Source organism: Antechinus flavipes, chromosome 3 (genome assembly GCF_016432865.1).
Source record: "Antechinus flavipes isolate AdamAnt ecotype Samford, QLD, Australia chromosome 3, AdamAnt_v2, whole genome shotgun sequence".
Taxonomy (NCBI): Eukaryota; Metazoa; Chordata; class Mammalia; order Dasyuromorphia; family Dasyuridae; genus Antechinus; species Antechinus flavipes.
In genome coordinates, this window is record NC_067400.1 from 90,365,362 (window position 1) to 90,388,368 (window position 23,007).

The 23,007-nt window shown below is 34.2% G+C and overlaps 1 protein-coding gene across 1 annotated transcript in view; it reads left to right on the forward strand.

Annotated features, from left to right (window-relative positions):
• The first annotated feature begins 1,429 nt into the window (after window positions 1–1,429).
• The window catches only part of SUGT1 (SGT1 homolog, MIS12 kinetochore complex assembly cochaperone), a 64,668-nt gene continuing 43,090 nt past the window's right edge, over window positions 1,430–23,007 (forward strand). The window contains exons 1-5 of the mRNA XM_051983881.1: window positions 1,430–1,601; window positions 1,710–1,767; window positions 14,233–14,323; window positions 17,823–17,892; window positions 20,406–20,476. Coding sequence (XP_051839841.1) covers window positions 1,570–1,601; window positions 1,710–1,767; window positions 14,233–14,323; window positions 17,823–17,892; window positions 20,406–20,476 — 322 coding nt within the window. The 5' untranslated portion in view covers window positions 1,430–1,569. The remainder of the gene's footprint in view (window positions 1,602–1,709; window positions 1,768–14,232; window positions 14,324–17,822; window positions 17,893–20,405; window positions 20,477–23,007) is intronic.

Consider the following 23,007-nt stretch of genomic DNA (forward strand, 5'->3'; position numbering starts at 1 on the left):
GGCAGCCACTAAATACTTATTTCCTCTTTCATTCCCCTTTGTTTTTTCGCACTCAATCGGCAAAGGTTGCAATCCATCTTTTCGCTTAGAATTATTAGCTCCCATCAAAGCTTAGTTTGAATCCCCTTCCATAAAAGTCCGAAAGCTAATCAACTTGCATTCATCAGTCGCCCAGGAATATTTAACTCCCCCCAAAATATTCATTTGTGCACATTTTATAGTTATTCATGTATATCTTATTTCCTCTAATAAAATATAAGGTCCCTATTGATAATGACTACATAGTTTGCTTATAGTAGGTACTAAATATCTATTGATTATTTTGTCTTGTCCTGAATTATCCAGATGTATCAAAAGTAGGATATTTTTCAATTGATAAATGATGGACAGAAGCAGCTACACTTAAAGAAAGAACACTGGGAAATGAATGCAAACTATTTACATTTTTGTTTTTCTTCCCGGGTTATTTTTACCTTTTGAATCCAATTCTCCCTTGCAATAAGAGAACTGTTCGGTTCTGCAAACATATATTGCAGGTAGGATATACTGCAACATATTTAATATATCTAGGACTGCTTGCCATCTAGGGGAGGGAGTGAAGGGAGGGAGGGGAAAAATCGGAACAGAAGCGAGTGCAAGGGATAATGTAAAAAAATTACCCTGGCATGGGTTCTGTCAATAAAAAAGTTATTATAAAATAAAATGTTTTTTAAAAAATAGGACATTGATTTGAACTTGTTTTCCTGACTTTGAGCCTTTACTCTTTACACATAACCTTTCATTGTTCTTACAGGCGCTAAATAAAAATCCCTTCACTAGCTGTTCAGCGTTTTCTCCACATGTTAGGAATTCATTTCTTTGCAGTTATTATTATTGTTAAACCAGCATAGCACATTGTTACAAAATTTTGGTGTATTTGAGTAGGTAGAATTAACGTTTAAGTGTAATTCTTCCCGCATTTAAACATCAATTCAAATCAATTATCAGATTGGTCCAATCATAGCTGCACCAATCACGTGCCTGTTCTGCCCCCTCTCCCCGGTAATTCTCCAACATGTACTGTTTTCATTCTCAACCTCTTTGTAACAAGATGACAACAAAATTTGTACTTTTAATTTTCTATTCTCCGCCTAACTAGTAATAATTTATATATTTTTTTTATGTGCTTGTTGACTTCTGATAAGTTTATAGCCTTTGACCTCAGATACATAGGAGGAGCCCACTGGCTTCTAGTATATTCGCTACAATTCAAGAAGGGACTTTCCGAAAATCTCGGGGGCGGGGGGAGGGAGGGGCAGAAGGGAGGAGAGGAGTGGTGCTAGGAGCCAGGAGAGGCTGGCGCCGGAGAGCGTGGGTAGCGCAGTGGGTTGCCTTAGTAACATGGCGGGAGGCGGGACCCCGCCAATACCTCTAGTCCTCCGGATTCCCGTCAGCCCCCGCGCTTGCTCCCTTTTTCCCTACTACCCCTGACGGTAGCTCTTCTCACTGGCTGCTCCGGACGGAAGCTCGCTGGGTGTTTCTCCAGAAGTTTCCCCCCCACCCCGGGCAGCTGCAGCGACAGCGCGAAGTATGGCGGCAGCTAGACCTGCAACGGCATCCGGGTGAGTGGCTCCGGACCTCGGGGGTTCTGCCCCTCGCCCCGGCTCTGCCCCTTTTTTTCTTGCCCCCCACTCTGGTAACCGCCGCTGACGTGATTGTCTCCCCGGCAGGTTGTTCCCGCTCCTGTCGGACGGGCAGATCGATGAGGACCCCCAGGCGGCCGTCGAGGTGAGAGAAGCCGGGGTGACAGGCTGACCGTCCTGAGCCGTCCCCTGCCCCTTCCCAACCCATTCCCCCTCCCCCGCTGACAGGTGTCAAGAGAAAGTCATCTCAACGCTGTGGAGCCAAAAAAAACAAACTGCGGCGGAGTTGGGGGGGCCTCCCTTGGCATAGAGCTGGTGCTTAATCAGTAACTTGTTGGCTGTATGCTGTGCAAGGCGCCAAGGGTTAAAGGGGGAAGCCACTCCTCCCGCCCCCACCTTGTGCTTTGGAAACCCGCAGTTGTACTTTGGCTTGTCCTCATGCGTTTTTTAGAAAGTCATCGTATACAACTTCGCTCTCCCTTAATTTCCTCATTGAGAGAGAGAAAAAAAAAACAAAACAAGCAGAAATCCCTATTGATAGTACAGCCTCGTTTTACTTTTGTGGGGAAAATAACTTGGTTAGGTTTTTCTGCTAAATGTCTTGATGTGGCTAAGTCGTGGTTGGGGTGATTGTAAGTGAGGGATGAGTATTAATTCATTCTCTATTTAGTGTGCACTCTGTGCAAATCAGATGGGATGGAGAAAACTTCACGTTTCCACATCTGCCTCCTATGGAGTTCTAGGGCATGAGAAACACAAGATAGTGAAAGAATCTAGATAAGGAATCTGGAGACTTGGATCCTTGAATGTGCATCACTTGATTTTTTTGAGTCGTTTTCTTTGTGAAATGTATACTTTTCCCTTAGAAAATTGAGAGGAAAGAACTTTCTGAAGCTGGAAATAATACTTCCTGAATTATGAGCTATTTTTCAGTGGAAAAACTTTATATTTTTCCAATTTCTTGTAAAAAATGTTTTTAACATTCGTTTCTTAAAATTTTGAGTTTCGGAGCAGCTAGGTGGCGAAGTAGATAGAGCACCAGTCCTGAAATCAGGAAGACTTGGGTTCAGATCATAGACACTTAATGAATTCTTCCTAGTTCTGTGACCCTGGGAAAGTCACTTAATCCCAATTGCCTCAGCAAAAAAAAAAAAAAAAAAAAAAAAAAAGAGTTCCTAATTGCCTCCCTCCTTCCTCTTAATACGAATCCTTGAGAAGCCAACGGGTTTTATATAGATTATACATGTGCAGTCCTGCAAAATATTTTTTTCCATATTAGTCATTTTGCAAAAGAAGAAACAAAATTCTTCTCAAAACCAAGAATAAATAAAGTTTAAAAAAGTATGCTTCCATCTGTATTCATACTCAAAGTGGATATTATTTTTCATTAGTCCTGTGGAATTGTTTTGGATCATTGTGTCACTGAGAATTAAGTCATTTGCAGTTGGTCATCATGCAATATTGCTGTTACTGTGTACAGTGTTTTTTTGGTTTTGCTCACTTCACTGCATCAATTCATTTAAGTCTTCCCAGGTTTTTCAAAATCATGCCACTCCATATTTCTTATAGCACAATTATATCCTATCATAATCATATATCACAGCTTATTCAGCCATTCCCCATTTGATAGACTTCCCCTCAATTTCCAGTTCTTTGCCAATGTAAAAAGAGCTGCTATACTTATTTTTGTAAATATAGATCCTTCTCCCCCTCTTCCTCCACCCCTTTTTTTAAAAATCTCTTTGAAAGTCAGACTTAATAGTGAGTAGTATTGCTGGGTTGATGGTATTGCTGGGGTATTTACACTCTTTCTTAACCAATACCAAAATGTTTTAGTGATTACTACTATGCAATCTAGTTTGAGATCTGCAACTATGCTAGGCCATCTTCACTGCTTTGATATTTTTGATCTTTTATTCTTCCAGATGAATTTTGTCATTTTTTTCTAACTCTTAAATTTTTTTTTTAATTGGTATGACTGAATAAGCAAATTAATTTAGGTAGAATTTTATTATATTCACTTGTCCTATCCATGAGTTATTAACATTTCTCCAGTTTTTTAGATCTGACTGTGTGAATAGTGTTTTGTGTGTTTTTTTTTCTAATATTAAGTTGCACATAAATGAAGGATTCATGTAGTAGTTACTGTGATTACATCTGTTATCATACTTAAAGGTTTATTACAAAGTACTTTTTGCTATAATAGAGTAAGTTTGATTAAATGTTAGATTCAACATTTTTTTTAATTGACCAGATATGAATTGTTGATTCACCAAAATCCCTGATATGTGTATATGCTTGAATTTTTCAGTGGTTGATATTCAGTACAATAAACTGAAAATACTTTATTAAACCAACTCCTTTTCCAGCAAGTTTTTAATTTTTGTTTTAAAAAGCCTGGAAGATTTCATAGGAAGTAAGCTTTTGTACTATTATCAACAGTAGAAATCTCTTTCGGGACAGTTGCTTATTTTATGACTGGTGATTGAGGTAAAATTCCTATGAATGACCCTAAAATACTCTGCAAATCTGAATGGACTTTCACTGATCTCAAAAGGAGAAAAAATCTTAGAAGTTATTTAGTCCCCTTGGTACCTGGAAACATTTGGTCACATCCTATAATAATGCATCATTTTTTTCTTTTTTTTTCCATTTGAAGATCTCTAGTCATTAAGCACTCATTACCTTCTAGAGCAACTTATTCTGCTCTTGTAAAGCTTTAAATGTCATGAAGCTTTTTTCTTAACATCTTAATCAAACCTCTTTTTAAACCTCTTGTTGCTCCTGTAAGCAATATTGAATAAATCTAAAGGCTCTTCCATGAAAAGGACCTGCAAGTATTAATATGGTTCCCTAAATCTTTATTTTTAAGTGATTGTTACATGGCAAAATATTTTGACCTTTCACCAGTTGGTGTATCTTCCCCTGGAATATTTTTAGCTTGTAGTGTCTTTAAAATGTGACACAGAACTGATCACAATATTCCAGTACTACCTCTGATCAGGCCAAGGTATAGCAAGATAAGTTTTGCCTTATTTAGGACATAATATTAATGGAATTTCTTGATTCTTCTAGAATGTAAGACTGAACATGGACTATTTAATTTTTTTTCGTTTGTATCAACAACTAAGAGCTTAATACATTTTTGTTGCGTGAATGGACATTGTCCACAAAAACATAAAGCAATAAACTATTGACTAGCTATACCTTTTACTTTTTGTTAAAGCAGTTAATTACTTGAACCTAAGTGTAAGATTTTACCTTTTTGCCTGTAAAAATTTCTTCTTGCTTCTTTGAAGAACAACTTCATTGTTCTAATATTTGAATATTTTTCTTGGATACCGACATTGTTGTACTGTATATTATTTATCCATACCAAATTTTTGTCGCCTGTAGATTTGATAAGCAACCTTACATGTGTTTTTGCCCATGTCATTGATAAAAAATAATGGACAAGGAAGAATTAAGAAGAGATTCTTGAGATTCCCACTGTAGTAGAAACATCTCCAGATTGATAATAATAGATTTATCTCCAGATTGATATTTATTCCATTAGTATTTTTTGGGTCCATTCCATCAACCAATTCCAGAACCTTTTGTAGTTAATGTTTGTCTTGTATTATGAGTTATATGAATTTTTTAGTAGATTGTTGTATATTCAGAAGTTATGTAAAATGATTGATTTGCAAATATTAAATGAAGTGCTATATAAGTGAAAGTTCATGGTGTGAACTGAGGACTAGCATTTGAAAAATTATTATTAAATTTTGATACTTTACCTCTGGCAGATGAGTACATGAGTTTCTGTAGGGACAAGTCTGCAAAATTCCTTTGTCACAGGAAAAATTACAGGAGTAGGAGGATGAGATACTTTTCAGGCTTAACTGGAATTGTCTTCTTGTAGGAATCTCAGCTTTATTATGTTTCTAAGTGAGATGAATCATAGTGGAAAATAGCAGGCCTTAACATTTTTTGAGCTCTTTTAAAAAAATTAGAGCAGATGGAAGGTAAATGGGATGGGCTAGTTGCTGTAAAACTTTTTAAGTTTTTATTTTAAGATCATTATATAAGACCATTTAACCTTAAATACAAAATAGTTCTTACATGCTAACTAAGGATTATAGCATATGTTATCAAAGCATGTTAGCAGAAGCCCATTTATTTATTCACCATTTAGGTGAAATTCCCTGTGGACTATATTCAAGCATTGTTGATCCAATATTTTGTTCCTCTCAAAATCCTTGCAAGATATCCATTTGTGGCACTATAACTTATAAATTTTGCAAAGCAAAAATTTGGAAACCCCATACATATCTATAATAAATAAGGCTTTAATTCTGTTAATGGAGTTTTTGGTTCCAAAGTATTTCTAGTCTTCAGATGTGTTTCATTTATGTTTATTGTGTAGGCAATAGCAATCGTCACTAAAATGTTGAAATTCAGAACATTTTACTCTAGTTAAAGTTGTTTGGACAGGCTCCTGGAAGTTATCTGAATTACTTGTATTGATTGAAATTTTGTTATATTTCTTACTTTAGATTTATGATTTCTTAGACTCAATTACAATGTTGCTAACAATGAATTTAGCATGTGTTCAAGTATTCTAATAATATTTTCTTTTTACTTAAAAAATTGAGCTATTTCATTTCCTTTCTTGAAGGGCTATGTAAACAGTACACAACCTAACAAAATCCTTGAAACATCAGAGAAAATTAAATTATGTTCCATATATCGTACTTGTAAGGCTAGGAGAGATATAATGTAGTGGGGAAAGTCCATTGAGTCAGGAGGCTTGCATTTTATTCCAAGCTCTGCCATTAAGTAGCTGAAAATCTAAAACTGGATTAGATGGTCCTAATCTATAAAGTGAAGGGTTAAGTGACTAATTGTCCTTTCTGACTTTAATTCTGTGATTTTTGAAAAGATTTACAGCATCCTTGAGTCAAAAACACCATATTCCTTGAACTTTTGGAGTTAGAGATTTTACATCACATGCTATATGTTTATTAATCCAAAAGAAATTTAGGGTTCTTATCTTCTTGTTTTGTTTAGTTTTTACTTTAAAACATGAAATAAAAGATTGTAAATTGTTGATGTGCAATTATTTCTCTTTATTTTATTTAAAAAATAATTCTTCTACAGAAGGTTTTGCAAGGGTCAATGTTGAAAAATTACCCATGCATGTATCTTGTAAATAAAAAGCTATAATAATAATAATAAAAATAATTGTTCTATAGTTGTATTTAAGAAGTACTAATGATGTCTGAGAGTGGACTTGGGTACTGAAAGGGAAAGGCATTTTACTCATATGCTGTGTAGAATTATTGTACCTGTTATATGAGGGAGTGTGGATGATAGGCTTGGAGTTAGAAGATTCATGTTTGAATGACAGCTTTTTTCTTTATTAGCTTTGAGTGAGTCACTTTGCTTCTATGATCCTCATTATTTTCATTTATAAAACTAGGAATCTTACCAATCTCACAGTTATTGAGAGGATCACATGAAATAATGCATCTAAAATGATTTGTAAGCCTTGAAAAGGGGATGGAAATCTTTGTAGTCATCTTGTCCATGTCCTATTCATAAAGGACATTTTATTCATAAAAATATAACAAAGACTTTATGCAAAAGTTTGCATAGCATGTCATGTAAATTTGTGCAAAGATGAGAATATGAATAATTTCCAAAGTAATTGAATGATTATGTTTAGGATTTTTTTCCTTTTGGTTTCATGTTTGAGTTTTAGCACCTCTGGTTCAAAATTATAAAGACCAGGCAGGTATTTCCAAAACTTTTGCTGTGTTGTATTGTCAAGTGTGTAATAGAACCAACTGTGCTTTGAATTGAGAGTTCAGGGAAAAGTGAGAAAAGTATTAAAATATCATACATGCCCATCATACATGGGCACCTTTATTCAGATTTTTCCACATCATAGAAGTATTAAGTTACTTGAAACTGTATATAATGCCAATAAATTAATTTCTTTTTGTCCTGTCACTGTTTAGCAAATAAATTTTATCAAGTGGAAATCAGAATATATTACTATACCTTGGACATGAAAGTAATTGCTATATAGTATTTATCTCTTTGGTTCTAATTTAGTACAATAAATATTTATTGAGTAGTTACTCACTGCAAAGCCCTGTGTGTTTGCCAAGAGGAATTGAGCAAAATCGATCTTGTCCTGAAAATTTACATTTTACTTCAGTCTGGCTGTGAATTATTCTTTAAAATTTTTTATTTTTTCAATTTAGCAAAAATCTGCTTTCTAACTCCCTCTTTCTCCTCTTAGTTGAAAATGAAAATACATTTAGTTGAACAAAAAAAATGTTTATGCTTACCAGGTCCAGAAAACTTTTTGTTTCATTTTTTTACTTAGGACATTTTCCACTCTTTGAATAGGCGTAGCATCTTTTACCTCTGGAAGCATAGTTACTACATTCATCAGAGTGCCTAATTTATTTCAGAATTTTTTGTCTTTATTGTGTTGTCATTGAATAAATTTTTGTTCTGATTCAATTTACTTCACTCTGCATTAGGTCATAAAAGTCTTCCCAAGTGTTTCTCAAACTATCTCCTAAGTAATTTCTTTTTCTTTTATATATTTACTATTTTTCCCCAGTTATAGTCAAAACAACAACAACAAAAAAACTTTTTACTTTTGTTTTTAAAGTTTTTGAATTCTAGGTTCTCTCCCTTATCCTCCAATTACAATTAAGGAACCACATGGGAAGTTATGGAAATTATTTCCATAAAAGTTAACTTGTGAAACTTGCTATCTCCCATCCTAATGAAAATAAAAATCCTCAAGAAAAATTAAGTTAAAGAGAAAGTGAAAAATAGGGAAAAACACTTCAAATTGTATTCTAACCCAGTCGGTTCCTTCTCTGGGTTTGGATAAGATTTTTCATTCCTAACTACCATAATACTAAGAAAATTCTATTGAGTTGTGCCATCCTCCCTTGTAGGAATGTAAGCAGATAACCTTAAGTCCTTTATGATATCACTTTCCTGATTACCTCCTTATGCTTCTCCAGAGTCCTATATTTGAAAATCAGAATTTCCATTCAACTCTGTTCTTTTCATCACAAATGGTTGAAAATTCTGATTTATTGAATGGTGACCACCTTTTCCTTTGAAGGATTATACTCAATTTTGCTAGGTAGGTGATGTTGTAATCCTAGCTCCATTGTATTCCAAGCCCTTCTGTCCTTTAATGTAGAAGCTGCTAAATCTTGTGCTATCCTGAGTATGGCGCTTCAGTATTCAAGTTGTTTCTTTCTGGATGCTTGCAATATTTTCTCCTTGACTTGGGAGTTTCAGAATTTGGCTATAATATTCCTGGGAGTTTTCATTTTGGGATTTCTTTCAGGTAGTGATGGGTGGATTCTTTTAATTTCTATTTTACTTTTTGGTTCCAGAATATGAGGACAGTTTTGCTTGATAATTTCTTGAAATTTGTCCAGGCTCTTTATTTATTTATTTATTTTTTGATCATAACATTAGGTAGACTAATAATTTTAAAATTATCTCGCCTGTATCTATTTTTCCAGCTCAGTTGTTTTTCCAATGAGATATTTCACTTTGTTTTATTGTATTTTGATATCATAAAATCATTAGCTTTCGTTGTTTTTTTTTTCCCCCCTCTGGCTGCTAGTAATATTTTTTCCTTAATCTGATAGTTCTGAAATTTGGCCACAATATTCCTTGGAGTTTTTATTTTAGGGTCTTTTTCAGAAGGTATTCAATGAATTCTTTCAATGCCTATTTTACCTTCTGATTCTATTACATCTGAACAATTCTCTTTGATGATTTCCTGTAAACTAGTATCTAAGCTCTTTTTTTCATCATAATTTTCGGAAAGTCCAATAATCCTCAGATTATCTCTCCTAGATCTATTTTCCAGGTCTGTTGTTTTTCCAAGTAGATATTTGGTGCTTTTCTCTAATTTTTCATTTTTTTGGTCTTGCTTGACTGATTCTTGATGTCTTGATGAATCATTGCTTTCTGTTTGTTCATTTCTGATTTTTAATGAATTATTTTCTTCATTAGCTTTTTAAACTTATTTTTGTATATGTCCAATTGAGTTTTTAAATGAGTTGTTTTGCTCTATGGAATTTTTTTCTATTTCACTAAATTTTTTTTTTTTTTTTTTAGTGAGTTATTTTCTTTTTCCAATTCACAAATCCTACTTTCTTGCGAATTCTTTATCTTTTCCAATTCACAAATCCTAATTTCCTGGATTTTTTTTTACCCTTTCCAAGTTCACAAATTCTGTTTCCTTGTACTTCCTGAGAATTTTTTACCTTTTCCAATTCATATTTCAGAAAGTTGTTACTTTCTTGCAAAGCTTCTCTTTCCTTTCCCCATTTTTCTTCTAATTCTCTTTTGAGACTTTTAATGGTCTCTTCTAGGGGAGTGTTATGTAAAGGGAACTAGATAACATTTTGGAGTATTGTCTGGAGACTGTTTGCTGTTAGTCTCCTCAGGGTTGCAAACCTGTTCTTTTTCTGTAGAGAAGCTATCAATTGTCCTTTTAATTTTTTTACTCATTTTTTAAAGCCTTTAGGGTCTGTCTTCAGGGCAAGGGGGTTACCAGCTTCCTCTGCAAAGCAGGGAAAGATGTAAACAGGCTTTAGGCAGTGAGGTGTGGGAGTGCCCTGGACAAAAGTCCCCCCCTCCTCCTAATGGGAAGTGATTTAGCACAGCCAAGCTAGGGAAGTGCCCAGTGGAGAACCCCCGCTGTGCTTTAGCGACTGCCCTAAGGCTAGAGATTGAGCAGTGAAAGTGTCACTACCTCAGGCCACCTTGCTGGGGCTGTGGGTATGAGCAGCTGACCAGGGAATAACCAGGAAACCAGGAATAGCCCAGCTCATATCTGAAGTGTCTCTGCCCTGAAGCAAGTCAAGCTGTAGCAGTTCTATTGCTCTGGGCTGGACACCCATCCCCCCCACTGTGCAGATTAGAGGCTGCCCCGGGCTGTGCCCCCTTGCTGTGCAGGTTGGTAACTGCTCCAAGGAAAAGCATTGTACTGTAGGTTGGGGCTGCACAGTTGTGCTGTGATCTGTGCTGAGTCACTTGCGGTTTTGAGTGGATATAGCTAGAGCCTGTTAGGTTCTGGCGATTTTTAGAGTGACTTTGATTTCTCTGCTGATCTACTGTTTTGCAGAGCAATCAGTCTATGCTAGTGTCGTCTCTGTAATTTTCTAATCACAGAGACCACTCCTGCCTGGTCTGTACAATATGCTAGCTTCAAGTTCTCTCCCTGCTTGCGCTGATCTTCTCCCAGTCCCTCAGGACAAACCTTTTCTGACGAAATTCCAGATTATCTTTGGCTGGTGAGTTGTTGTACTTCTAGTCTTTGTGGGTTTTACTAGTCAAGTGCTATTTTTGAGGCTGAATTTAATAATTGGTCATGAGGGTATGAGAGAGCTTAGAAAGTCGCATATGCCTTCTCCACCATCTTGGTTCCACCCCTTCATTTGTTTTTTTAAGGAATTATTTTTCTCAGTGACTTTTTGTACTTCCTTTTCCAATTGGCCAATTCTGCTTTTTAAGGCATTCTTCTCATTAGCTTTTAAAAATTCCCTTTTTTGATGCTCTCAATTTCTTTCTCTAATTTTCCCTCTGTCTCTCTCACTTGATTTTCAGAGCCCTTTTTGAGTTTTTCTATGGCTGAACCCAATTCTTATTTTTCTTGGAGGCTTTGGATGTATGAGTTTTGACTTTGTTACCATCTTCTGAGTGTGTGTTTTGATCTTCATTGTCACCATAATAACTTTCAATAGTCTAGCCTATTATCTTTTAACCATTTAAAGAAAAATTTTTAATAGCTTTTTATTTACAAGTTATATGCATGGGTAATTTTACAGCATTGACAATTGCCAAACCTTTTGTTCCAATTTTTCCCCTCCTTCCCTCTACTCCCTCCCCTAGATGGCAGGATGACCAATACATTTAACTATTTGTTAAAGTAGGACTCTGAGGGTGCTTTGTCACAAGATTTGGGGGTTTTGTGCAGCTGTTTTCAGAACAGGAATTTGACCACAGACCCTCTTTCCTGTCCTGGAGCTGTTAGGTGTGTGCTTGTCTCTCTGTACTGAGAGATCTAGTGTGGGGGCCCTGGCTGGGGTAGTGCTGGGAGTGTACACCACACCTCTCCACTAACCTTCCTTCCTCCTGGTTGAGAGGTCTGGAAGTCTGCAGCACTGCTGATGATGCAGAGGTCCCGGCTCACTGACCATGAGGTCTTGACTGGGACTAGGATTGATTGCTGGGCTCCCATTTTCTGGTGACCTTCCAGGTCCTGTTTGGTGTCTCTGGGCTGAAAAGTCTGGAAGCTACCAGCATTGCTGCTGACTCAGAGGTCGGGCTGAGGCCATATCTGGGGTTGGGACTGCATGCTGGATTCCTACCTGGTCTCACAAACTTTAAGCTGGAAAATGTTCTATTCCATATTTTTGGGTGTTCTGATGCTGTCAAATTTGTTTAGAGTCATTTTAGAGAAATTTGGAGCAGTTTAAAGGAGAGGTTATGCAAGTTTCTGCCTTTACTCTGCTATCTTGGCTCTGTCTTCCTAAATAATTTTTTTACATCACAGTAGTTCAGTTACATTTAAATACCATAACTTGTGTAGCCATGATATTGGCTTTCAAATAAGTTTTAATTGGCTTTACTAAGTTTTTAAATATCACCATGGTTTTCCTCAAGTTTTCATTCCTTTCTCAGAGAGTCATCACATAAAACAAATAGAATTTTTTTTTTAAGGCAACGGAAAAAACCCTCAGCATAAAAGATTGATATATTGAACAAGTCTGAAAATATAGGCAAGAAAGTGAACCTTTTGCAGATCTTCCACTTCTGTAAAGGTTTGGGCTGACAGTATTTTCCCATATTTCTTTCAGCTAAAAAAGTAATTTTGAATTACTCAAAATTCCAATTTGTTTTGTGTATTTTTTTTTTTCCTTTTACATTGTGGTCTTTGTTTATAATGATTTCTTGGTTTTTTGTACCTTATTCTGAATCAGTTCATGCAGATCTTTCCATGCTTCTATATTCATCACATTCATTACTTCTTACAGTCAGTAATAATCTGTTGCATTCATGGATCAGTTTGTTTAGCTATTTCCCAGTCAATAGGTATCTACTTTGTTTCCAATTCTTTTCTGTCACAAAAAGTGCTAAATAGGGATTTTAGTGTGCCTCTTTGGAGGTCTAGTAATATCTAGATCAAAAAGTAGGGTCATTTTACTTAGTCAATTTATTTGCATAATTCCAAATTGATTTCCAGAATGGTTGTAACTATTTCAAAGCCCTCTACAAGCAGTGTATTTAATGTGTCTCCCCAAAACTCCTTCATTAATGACTGTTGTCAGTAATTGATATTCTAAAAGATACTTTTCCTCCTTCTAGTTCCTGTTTTTAATAGTGATTAAGCAGAGAAAATAGGAGTATAGAAGTTGAAGGAAATAGTGAGGAAAATTATTTTTAATGATTTTCTTATTGTTGGGGAGATGAGATTGCATCATTGGACATTTCTTTTCAAGGAAAAATATGTAAGCATGATAAACTGGTTCTTTTTGTGGAGTAGAAATTTAAAAAAAATTAACTTTATTATTTATTGAAATAACCAGAAATTTAAAATTTATGCTTAAAGAAATAAGTGATAACAAGCTAAAATATAAATAAAATGTACATGTTCTAAATGTTGTATCAATTTTTACTTGGCCAGCATAGGAATATTACAAATGAATTTTTAAAAGGCAAAAAGCTTAAACATATATACAGATTACAATGTAATAAAAATAAGAAACTGAAAAGACCTAAATGAAAACTTAACTTAACTAAATGAAAACATTTAACTAACTAGTGAGTCAAGAAAGCAAATTTCAGAAACAATAATCATTTCAAGACAAAAAGCATGTTTGACTAACACCTCAACATCTCTATGATGCAGCTTGAGGAAAAATATACTTCTAAAAAATGTTAACAAAATAGAAAGGAGAATATGAATATGAAATTAAAAGTTAGAAACTCAAACGAGCCCACAATAAGAATGAAAAAGAAATCTTGGAGAAAAAAGATAAATTTCAAACCAAAAAATGATTAAGAATTATTTCGTTCAAAAATTAACAAAACTAATAAACATTATTCATTATAATTGAAATTATGAAATTATATGAAATTATGAAATGTCAAACCAGAATTAAAAAGATCAAATTACACTCTGTTATATAGCTGTGTATCAACAAAACCCTGAACAACAACAATAAAATGATTATCTTTGAAAACATCAATAACCCAGCTAACAAATTGGGGTGGAAATTCTCAAAATTTGTGGGATTGTGTGTGTGTGTGTGTGTGTTTGTGTGTGTGTATTTTTTTTTGGCTGAGCCAATTGAGGTTAAGTGACTTGCCCAGGGTCACACAGCTAGGAAGTATTAAATGTCTGAGGGCAGATTTGAACTCAGGTCTTCCTCACTTCAGGGCTGTTGCTCTAGCCATTGCGCCACCTAGCTGCCTCATATGTGTGTATTTTTTTAAAAAATGTCTTTTGTTTTTAAGATGTTTGTTTACCTAGTATTCTTTATATTTTTACTTGAATTTATAGGCACTGACAAGAGCACTGGAAGAAAAACCAGATGATGCAGAATGTTACTGCCAAAGAGCTTATGCCCACATTCTTCTGAAGAATTACTATGGTAACTCCCATATGTAATATAATGAGATTATATAAAAGATAAAATCTTTTTTTTAACATGTCATGAATAAAATAAAGATTAGTGATTATCCTTAAAGATTAAAATTTTTTTCCTTCCTTCATAAAGTAACAGATGAATCACTTTCAGACTTTTTTTTTTCCCTTGAGGCAAATGGCATTAAGTGACTTGCCTGGGGGGAAGTGTTAAGTGTCTGAGACCAGATTTGAACTCAGGTCCTCCTGACTTAAGGGCTGGTGCTCTATCCACTGCACCCCCTATTGTTGTTCTTTAAGTAAAAAGTTCTAATAGTAAGAAAGCACATGATTAGAGCCAAAGATTCATAGCTCATAGGACAGTTGAAATGGTACACGTTTTAAAAGTTAGAAACCAAAGCCTTGAGTTAGAAGAGAACCAAAAAGTTAGTTAGCCCAGCTACCTCCCTATCTGAGAAATGAATCCTTCTTTTACTTTCCCTGGAAAATGATCATCTAACCACTACTTGGATACCTCCTAATAAGGAACTCATGCTTCATGAAATACTCTTTAATTTTTAGATAATGCTAATTATGGGAAGTTTTCCTTGTATTGAATTGAAGGCCTTCAAATAAATATAGAATAAGATTTTCTAAGTTTATTTTTTTAAAGCCCAACCTTCCAACAGAGGCTTTTGCATTATTATTGCAGCCATGTCTTTTGTACCAAAAACCCAACATCTGAAAACTGCTGTTTTTGATCATTACTATCAAGATCATGAATTGAAAATAAGCCCTAGGAACCAAAGATTGACCTCACTAGGAGAACTGAGGACTCACTAATGAGTAGGTCAAATCTCTGATTGCTCATATATGAGGAGATTATAAAAAGTGGTAAGACTGTGTTTTGGATAACAAAGTACATGAGACTTTTGAATAGCTAATGATTCAGTTAATTTTGTGGACTTTTATCTCATCTTTGATTTGCTCCTAGAAGGGACCTTAGTAATCCCTGTACTCCAATCTCCTCATTTTGCAATTTGGAACTAAGAAATTAAATGTTTTAACCTAAGATAACATAGGTAGTATATGTGAGAACTGGGATTCAAACCTAATCTATTGCTTATTGAGGAATGTTGAGGATCACCCTGAACTTGTCTTTTTGAATTGCTATATTTTCTAGCAACACTAGATCTAGAGTATGCAGGAGGCCCTGAATGTATCAAGAATGAATATCCCCTCTCCTCCCTTAACATAATTTGTGTGACCTTGGTAGTAGTCACTCTGGGCTAAGTTGAGACATTGCTTATGCAGCTGGGATCCTTGGAGATAAACAGACCACCCTATCATTATGTTCTAGCACTTTCCAAGTGGAAAGAATGCTGTTCTTGCCATCTTCTTGCTCCTCTTCTGGAGTGGTTTTGTCTTTTCTCTACTTTTACTGTACCTTTCTCCTTCTAAACTATATCCCTTTAAGTGGAGATTTTTATTTCCTTCTTTATTATACTATTATAAATATTCAAGTTTCTGTGTGGATTGTGAACTCTTTGGGCTTCACTTCCAACATTCCTCTTGTAATAAAGTTGTCACATAAGTTTCATGAAGATGTGATTGCCTCTTGATACATTCTTGACACTGCATCTTACTATGTCCATTTAGATTTAAGACTTTTTTTTTTTTGCTGAGGCAATTGGAGTTAAGTGACTTGCCTAGGATCACACAGCCAGGAAGTGTTAAGTGTGTGAGGCCAGATTTGAACCCAATTCCTCCTGATTTCAGGGATGGTGTTTTATCCCCAGATGCTCCCAGATCTAAGGTTCTTTGGAACCTTAGGGCACTAGGGTCCCACTGTGAGCTTAACCAGGAACTATCAATTTTTTAAAAATTTGTTTTAGTGAATACATCCATTAAATCCCTAATAAAACATGGAGCATGAAAAACAAGTTAAGAAATCAAGATGTAATGCCACATAATATCTCCATTAACTCTGAGGTAAGAGAGGTAATCCTGTCCTATAGGAATGAAATGGAATAAATTTATTACCTGTCCTATATGAAAAATCTATAGTTGTTTGAAGATATCTCTGGTTGTTCTCTTTATGTTCTTTTTTTCCAAATTAAATATCAGAATTTAGATCTCATTTGAATATTTCATCCTAGTCATGTTCTATTGGGATCCCATCATAATAAACCTAATAGATGGTTGTTCAGTTTGAAGACCTCCATTGGGAGTATGGGTATTTTTTTAGACAAGTCTGATTATTATGAGAAAAAATTAGGTAGAGATGATAGCTTTTCTATATGCTGCCCTAATCAGACCATAAGTAGGATATTGGGTGTAGTTTTGGACATTAGAGCTTAAGTACACTGAGAAGCTTGACAATGTCCAGCAGAGGGTACTTAGACTGGGGAAGGGTTCCAAGCCATATGAGGACCTATTAGGGAAAAAAAAAACAAACAGGATAAATGAAGACTTAAAGGGGGTCCTAATAGTTGTTTCCTAGTATTTGAAAGGCTTTCACATTTTAAAGGGATTATACTTTCCTTGTTAGACGGGCATTGGGTTAAAGTTGTAGAGACACAGTTAATCTTGATTAATGGCAAGGAAAAATTTGAAGTTGTTTATAAAAATATTAAATGAATAGCTCAGAATCTGATACAGCTTCACTGGAGACCTGCACTGATACTGATTCATTAATTACAATTTTATTTATTGTTTGTTTTATTAAATACTGTGCTAAAATCTAGGTAAACTATTTCTGTGATAGTCAGCTGATGTCAGTATTTTAGAAATGTCTTTTCTGATTTATTTGATCCTTGTATGCCTGCCTTCCCCCCTTCCCCCCCAATTGTCTTTTTACATTGTTTTGCTTTTTGGGAAATGTTTATTTTGATAGACAAAAAGCTATTTTGATATTCTAATTAACAGAAAAAACATAGTTTTTACTCTGTTTCTGAAATATGGCTTTTTGTTTTGCGTAATTTTTTCAAATAGTTATTTCAAAAAAGTTTTCCAAAACAAAAAAGCCTTAGTTTAAAATCAGAATTTAAGAACCATGGGTGTTTTCTCACCTTCTTTACCTAATATCTTTCTGAGCCTCTACTCCTTTGATGGTACTTTCTTAGTAAAATATTTCTTGAACTTTGTATGTGTGTGTTTTATTAAGTCCAATGAAACATGTAGAGGAAAAAACTGATTTAAAAAGATTTGATTTGATTAAGTGTCAGTAGTAGTGGTTCTGCTTGAAGTGTAATGGACTATCTGATTCAGTGCCATATCAGTTAGATCAGTGGTTCTCAAAGTAGGATCCAGAGAATCCTCATGGTCTCTGAAACCCTTTCAGAGGGTGTACAAATTCAAAGTTAGCTTTTATTTCTAATGCGTAAATATCTATTAATATAACCCACATAAACAAAAACTCTTTGGACAGATCCTCAAGAATTTTTAATAGTATAAAGATACTAGGAACAAAAGTTTGAGAACCATTGAATTAGATGATTTAATTTCAACCTACTTTTTTTTTGTAGAAGCTATTATAGATGCAAAGAAGTCTCTTGGACTCAACCCACATAATTCCACTGCTCTGCTGAGAAAAGGGTATGTATGAAATATAGAATATAGTAATAACTTTTCTTTTTGTGTTGAAACAATTTTTACATATTTATAGTAGAGTTGTAATATTCATGATATAATAATGAATTTTAATGAAAAATTCAAATAGAGTTTATAATTGTTTTATAAGTTAAAGTCAAGAGTGTGGTAATAAATTTATTAGCTTTTTTTTTTTTTTTTTTTTTTTTTTTTTTGAGTAGTAAGCTTAGGTATTGGTGAATGAATTTATCCTTTTTTTGGTCACTATCCCCTTTGGTTTACTGCCCTTAAATGTTTCTCCTACTCTTCTACCACTGACAGTTTATTAAAAAAAAAAAAAACACATTAAAAAAAATTTGTTAAACATAGTAGAAATATATGTTAAATCCAATTTATGCATACATATATATACAATTACTGTGCTGCACTGGAAAAATCAAATCAAACCAGTAAAAAAAAAAAAGCAGTAGGATAAAATGCAAGCAAACAACAATGTAAGGAGTGAAAATGTTAACCACATTCAGTTCCCATGGTCCTCTGTCTGGGTATAAATGGCTCTCTTCATCACTGAACAATTGGAACTGGTTTGAATCATCTGATTGTTGAAGAGAACCATGTCTATCATAAGTGATCATCCACACATATATTTTAAATATTTAAAAATATTTCTACATTTTAAAAATTGTTGGGTAGAAGAGTAGAAGGAACATTTTTTTCCCTAGCAAATTTATTTATTCTTAATACATATTACTTTATGAATTATGTTGGGAGAGAAAAATCAGAGCAAAAAGGAAAAACCATGGCAGAGATAAAAAACAAAAAGAAGTGAACATAGTATTTGTTGGCTTATGTTCAGTCTCCTTAATTCTTTTTTTGGAAGCAGATGACATTTCTTTCCAAAATCTACTTGGTATGCTTTAGATCATTGAACCACTGAGGAAGAACCAAATATTTTATAGTTGATCATCACACATTCTTGTTGTTAATTGTGTACAATGTCTTCCTGGTTCTTCTTGTTTTACTCAGCAACAGTTCTTGTAAATCTTTCCAGGTCTTTCTAAAATCAGCTTGTTCATTATTTTTTATAAGAACAATAATATTCAATTATCTTCATGTACTATAACTTGTTCAACCATTCCCTAGTCGATGGACATCTACTCGTTTTTGAATTCTTTGCTACCACAAAAAGAGATGCTACAAACATTTTTGCACATGTGGGTCCTTTTCCCTCCTTTATGATTTTCTTGGGATACAGGTACAGTAATGGCACTGCTGGGTCAAAGGGTATGCAGAGTTTTATAGCCTTTTGGGCATAGTTCCATATTGCTCTCCAAAATGGTTGGATCAATTCATAACTCCACCAACAATGGATTAGTGTCCCATTTTTCCCTTATCACCTCCAATGTTTATTATTATCTTTTCCTGTTATCATCTTAGCCAATCTGAGAAGTGTGAAGTGGTACTTCAGAGTTGTTTTAATTTGCTTTTTTTTTTTTTTTTTAAGAAACATTGGCTGTGAAGATTTCCCCCCAGATTTGCACTTCCTTTTTAATCTTGTTTCTGTTGGTTTTTGTTGTTGGTGTTGTTGTTGTTGAGGCAATTGGGGTTAAGTGGCTTGCCCAGGGTCACACAGCTAGGACATGGTATGTGGCTGAGACCAGATTTGAATTCAGATCTTCTGACTAGAGGGCTGGTGCTCTATCCACTGTTCCAATTAGTTGCCCTTCCTCTATTGGTTTTATTTGTGCAAAAGCTTTTAATTTAATGCAATCATTTGTCCATTTTGCTTTTCATAATGTTCTCTAGTTCTTCTTTTGCCATAAATGGAGAAGGAACATTCTTTATGTTAAAAATGTTTGGTAGTATTGAGAAGAAAGAGGATTCCGGTCATAATTGGGTTTTTGGATTGAAGAGCTTAGCCATAATATTCTTACTTTGTGATCTGCTATGTTACAAAGTTGCAGCGTCACAAGATGCATAAAATATATACTTTGACATTAAACTTCTGTGAAGATACCCATGCCGCCTTATTTTGTTTTGATGCCTCACATTATTGTTAGGTCAGAAACATCAACCATTGCTTTTGAACAATGTGATGTAGTTAAAGAGAGTTGGACTTGAGTCAGGAAGGAGGGCTTATTTGGTGTGTGTCATCCCCCCTCATAGTTAACACAGCCTCAAAGTTTGTAGATAAAGTACTTTGTAAATGTTAAAATGCTATATAGTTTGAGCTTTAATTACCTAGCATATCAGGAGAAACTTTAACAGACTTCTTTTTGAAACTTTTTTTTTCCAAAGTGGTGTTTAATGAGATGACAAAAGTAAATTTTTGCCAATTAAAAAAACACTTTAAATTATAATCACGATAATGGTCTCATTTATTTTGGTTTTACTAAGATGCTTTGGAAAAGAATTTTTCACTTGAACATGGTGAGAAAAAGTTTCATCATTTGACAGTAAGAAAAAATATCTAACTTTGGCTGTCTTTCATTTGTTTTGTTCTTATATACTCATGCCAGGATAGGTGAATACCATGAAAAAAACTATGCTGCAGCTCTAGAGAGTTTCACAGAAGGATATAAATTAGATGGTAAGTAATAATTACAGTGTATTTATCCAGTATTTTAGATATTTGAATTAGTTGTGGCTGTTAAGTGTTTACATTTAGATTTATTTATTACAATCTTAAATAAATTGCAGGATAGGGCTTTTTTTTTTTTTTCTCTTCATAGCAATTTCGTGTTTTATGAATTGAGTTGATTTTTAAAATAATTAGAGTCTTTTTCTAGCATTTGCAGGGGTCCTCAAACTACAGCCCGCGGGCCAGATTGAAGCAGCTGAGAATGTTTATCCCCCTCACCCAGGGCTATGAAGTTTCTTTATTTAAAGGCCCACAAAACAAAGTTTTTGTTTTTACTATAGTCTGGCCCTCCAACAGTCTAAGGGACAGTGAACTAGCCCCCTATTTAAAAAATTTGAGGACCCCTGATTGAAGCATAGAATAAAATTTCCAACTGTAGAAAAACAAAGCTATAAAAATTCAAGGAATGTTTTTTCCTGTTTCAGACTGGTCATGTTATTTTTAAAACATAATGGTTTAGTTTGTGCTTGTTTTGTTTAGCATAAATTCATTATCAGTTTCTGTTCTGGTTTAGTGAGTTGGAAAATATTTTAGCAGTGGCTTTTCTAGAGAAGCAAATTGTAGGTTTGGTTATTTACTATGGTAGAGGATAAGTAGGTAAGAGGAACCAATAAATTAGGCTAGAATAGCATTAATTTCACAATTCTTCTAAATGGAAATACATGTGTGGAATTTATTACAGAGGTTTGACTATTCAGGCATACATATAGAAATGATTTTGTAAAAGTAAAGATCGTAACACTTAAAGGTTGTGTTAATTAACTATTAGAAAACCAATTCAAAGCATTTAATAATAACTTTTGGTTATAGTCATACCAAGAACAGTATGTCATATCAAGAACAATATTATTATTATTATTTATCTTGAATTACTAACACTAATAATATTTTTAATTGGATTGTAGATAATTCATAACTTTGAAGCACTGTAATTTGTTTTTTTGGTCTAGTGATAAAACAATAAATGATTGAAAATTCCACACTATGTATTATACTGCTATTCTAGAAGTTTCAACAGTCCTCTTTTATCCATTGTTATCTTCTGTGCATGCCCCAAAAAAGGTCTTGGTTCAATTCAATAAGCCTTTTTTTGTTGTTGTTGAATATAAGGAAAGTATATGTCAGTCTTTAGGTCTGAACCAGGCTGATATGAATTAACTTTGGAATTCATACTTTTTTTTTTTTTTTTTTTGCAGTAAAAACATATTTTTAACTTTATTTTTCTTGGTGTTTTGAGATGTCTGTATTTTCACAACATAACTAATATGGAAATATGTTTTGCATGATTTCACAAATATAAAATATTGAATTGCTTACCTTCTCAATTAGAGGAGAAGGAAAGGAAGAAAGGAAAGACTTTTGGAGAACTAATTCAGTTTCAATTGATCAAAGATAGGCAGAAGCAGCTACACCCAAAGAAAGAACACTGGGAAATGAATATAAATTGCTTGCATTTTTGTTTTTCTTCCCGGATTATTTATACCTTCTGAATTCAATTCTCCCTGTGCAACAAGAAAACTGTTCGGTTCTGCACACATATATTGTATCTAGGATATACTGTAACCTATTCAATGTAAAGGACTGCTTGCCATCGGAGGGAGGGGAAAAATCGGAACAGAAGTGAATGCAAGGGATAATACTGTAAAAAATTACCCTGGCATGAGTTCTATCAATAAAAAGTTATTAAAAAAAGAAAAAAGACGGACTCAAGTAAAATGTATTTGAAAAAAGAAAATATATAAAAAGAAAAGTACATTGTACATACAAAGTTTGTTTTGTTTTAACAACAAGATATATGCATGGGTAATTTTTCAGCATTGACAATTGCAAAACCTTTTGTTCCAATTTTTCTCCTTCTTCCCCCTACTCTCTCCCCTAGATGGCAGGTTGACCAATACATGTTAAATATGTTGAAGGATAAGTTTAATACAATATATGTACACATGTCCATACAGTTATTTTGCTGTACAAAAAGAATCAGACATTGAAATAGTGTACAATTAACCTGTGAAGGAAATAAAAAATGCAGGCAGACAAAAAAGAGGGATTGTGAATTCTATGTAGTGGTTCATACTCATTTCCCAGAGTTCTTAAGCTGGGTGTAGCTGGTTCAATTCATTACTGCTCTATTGGAGCTGATTTGGTTCATCTCATTGCTGGAGATGGCCTTGTCCATCAGAATTGATCATCTTATAGCATTGTTGTTGAAGTATATAATGATCTCCTGGTCCTGCTCATTTCACTCAGTATCAATTCATGTAAATCTCTCCAAGCCTTTCTGAAATCATCCTGCTGGTCATTTCTTATAGAACAATCATATTCCATAATGGAATTTATACTTTAATTAATAAAATATATTGTTTATTATAAGTATGTGAATATTTTTAATACTGGAGAGATAATTCAGTTTTGGAGTCTGTTCTTTCCTATGGGTATGTTATCTACTTATATGTATTATATTGTTCTGGATTTTCTGAAGT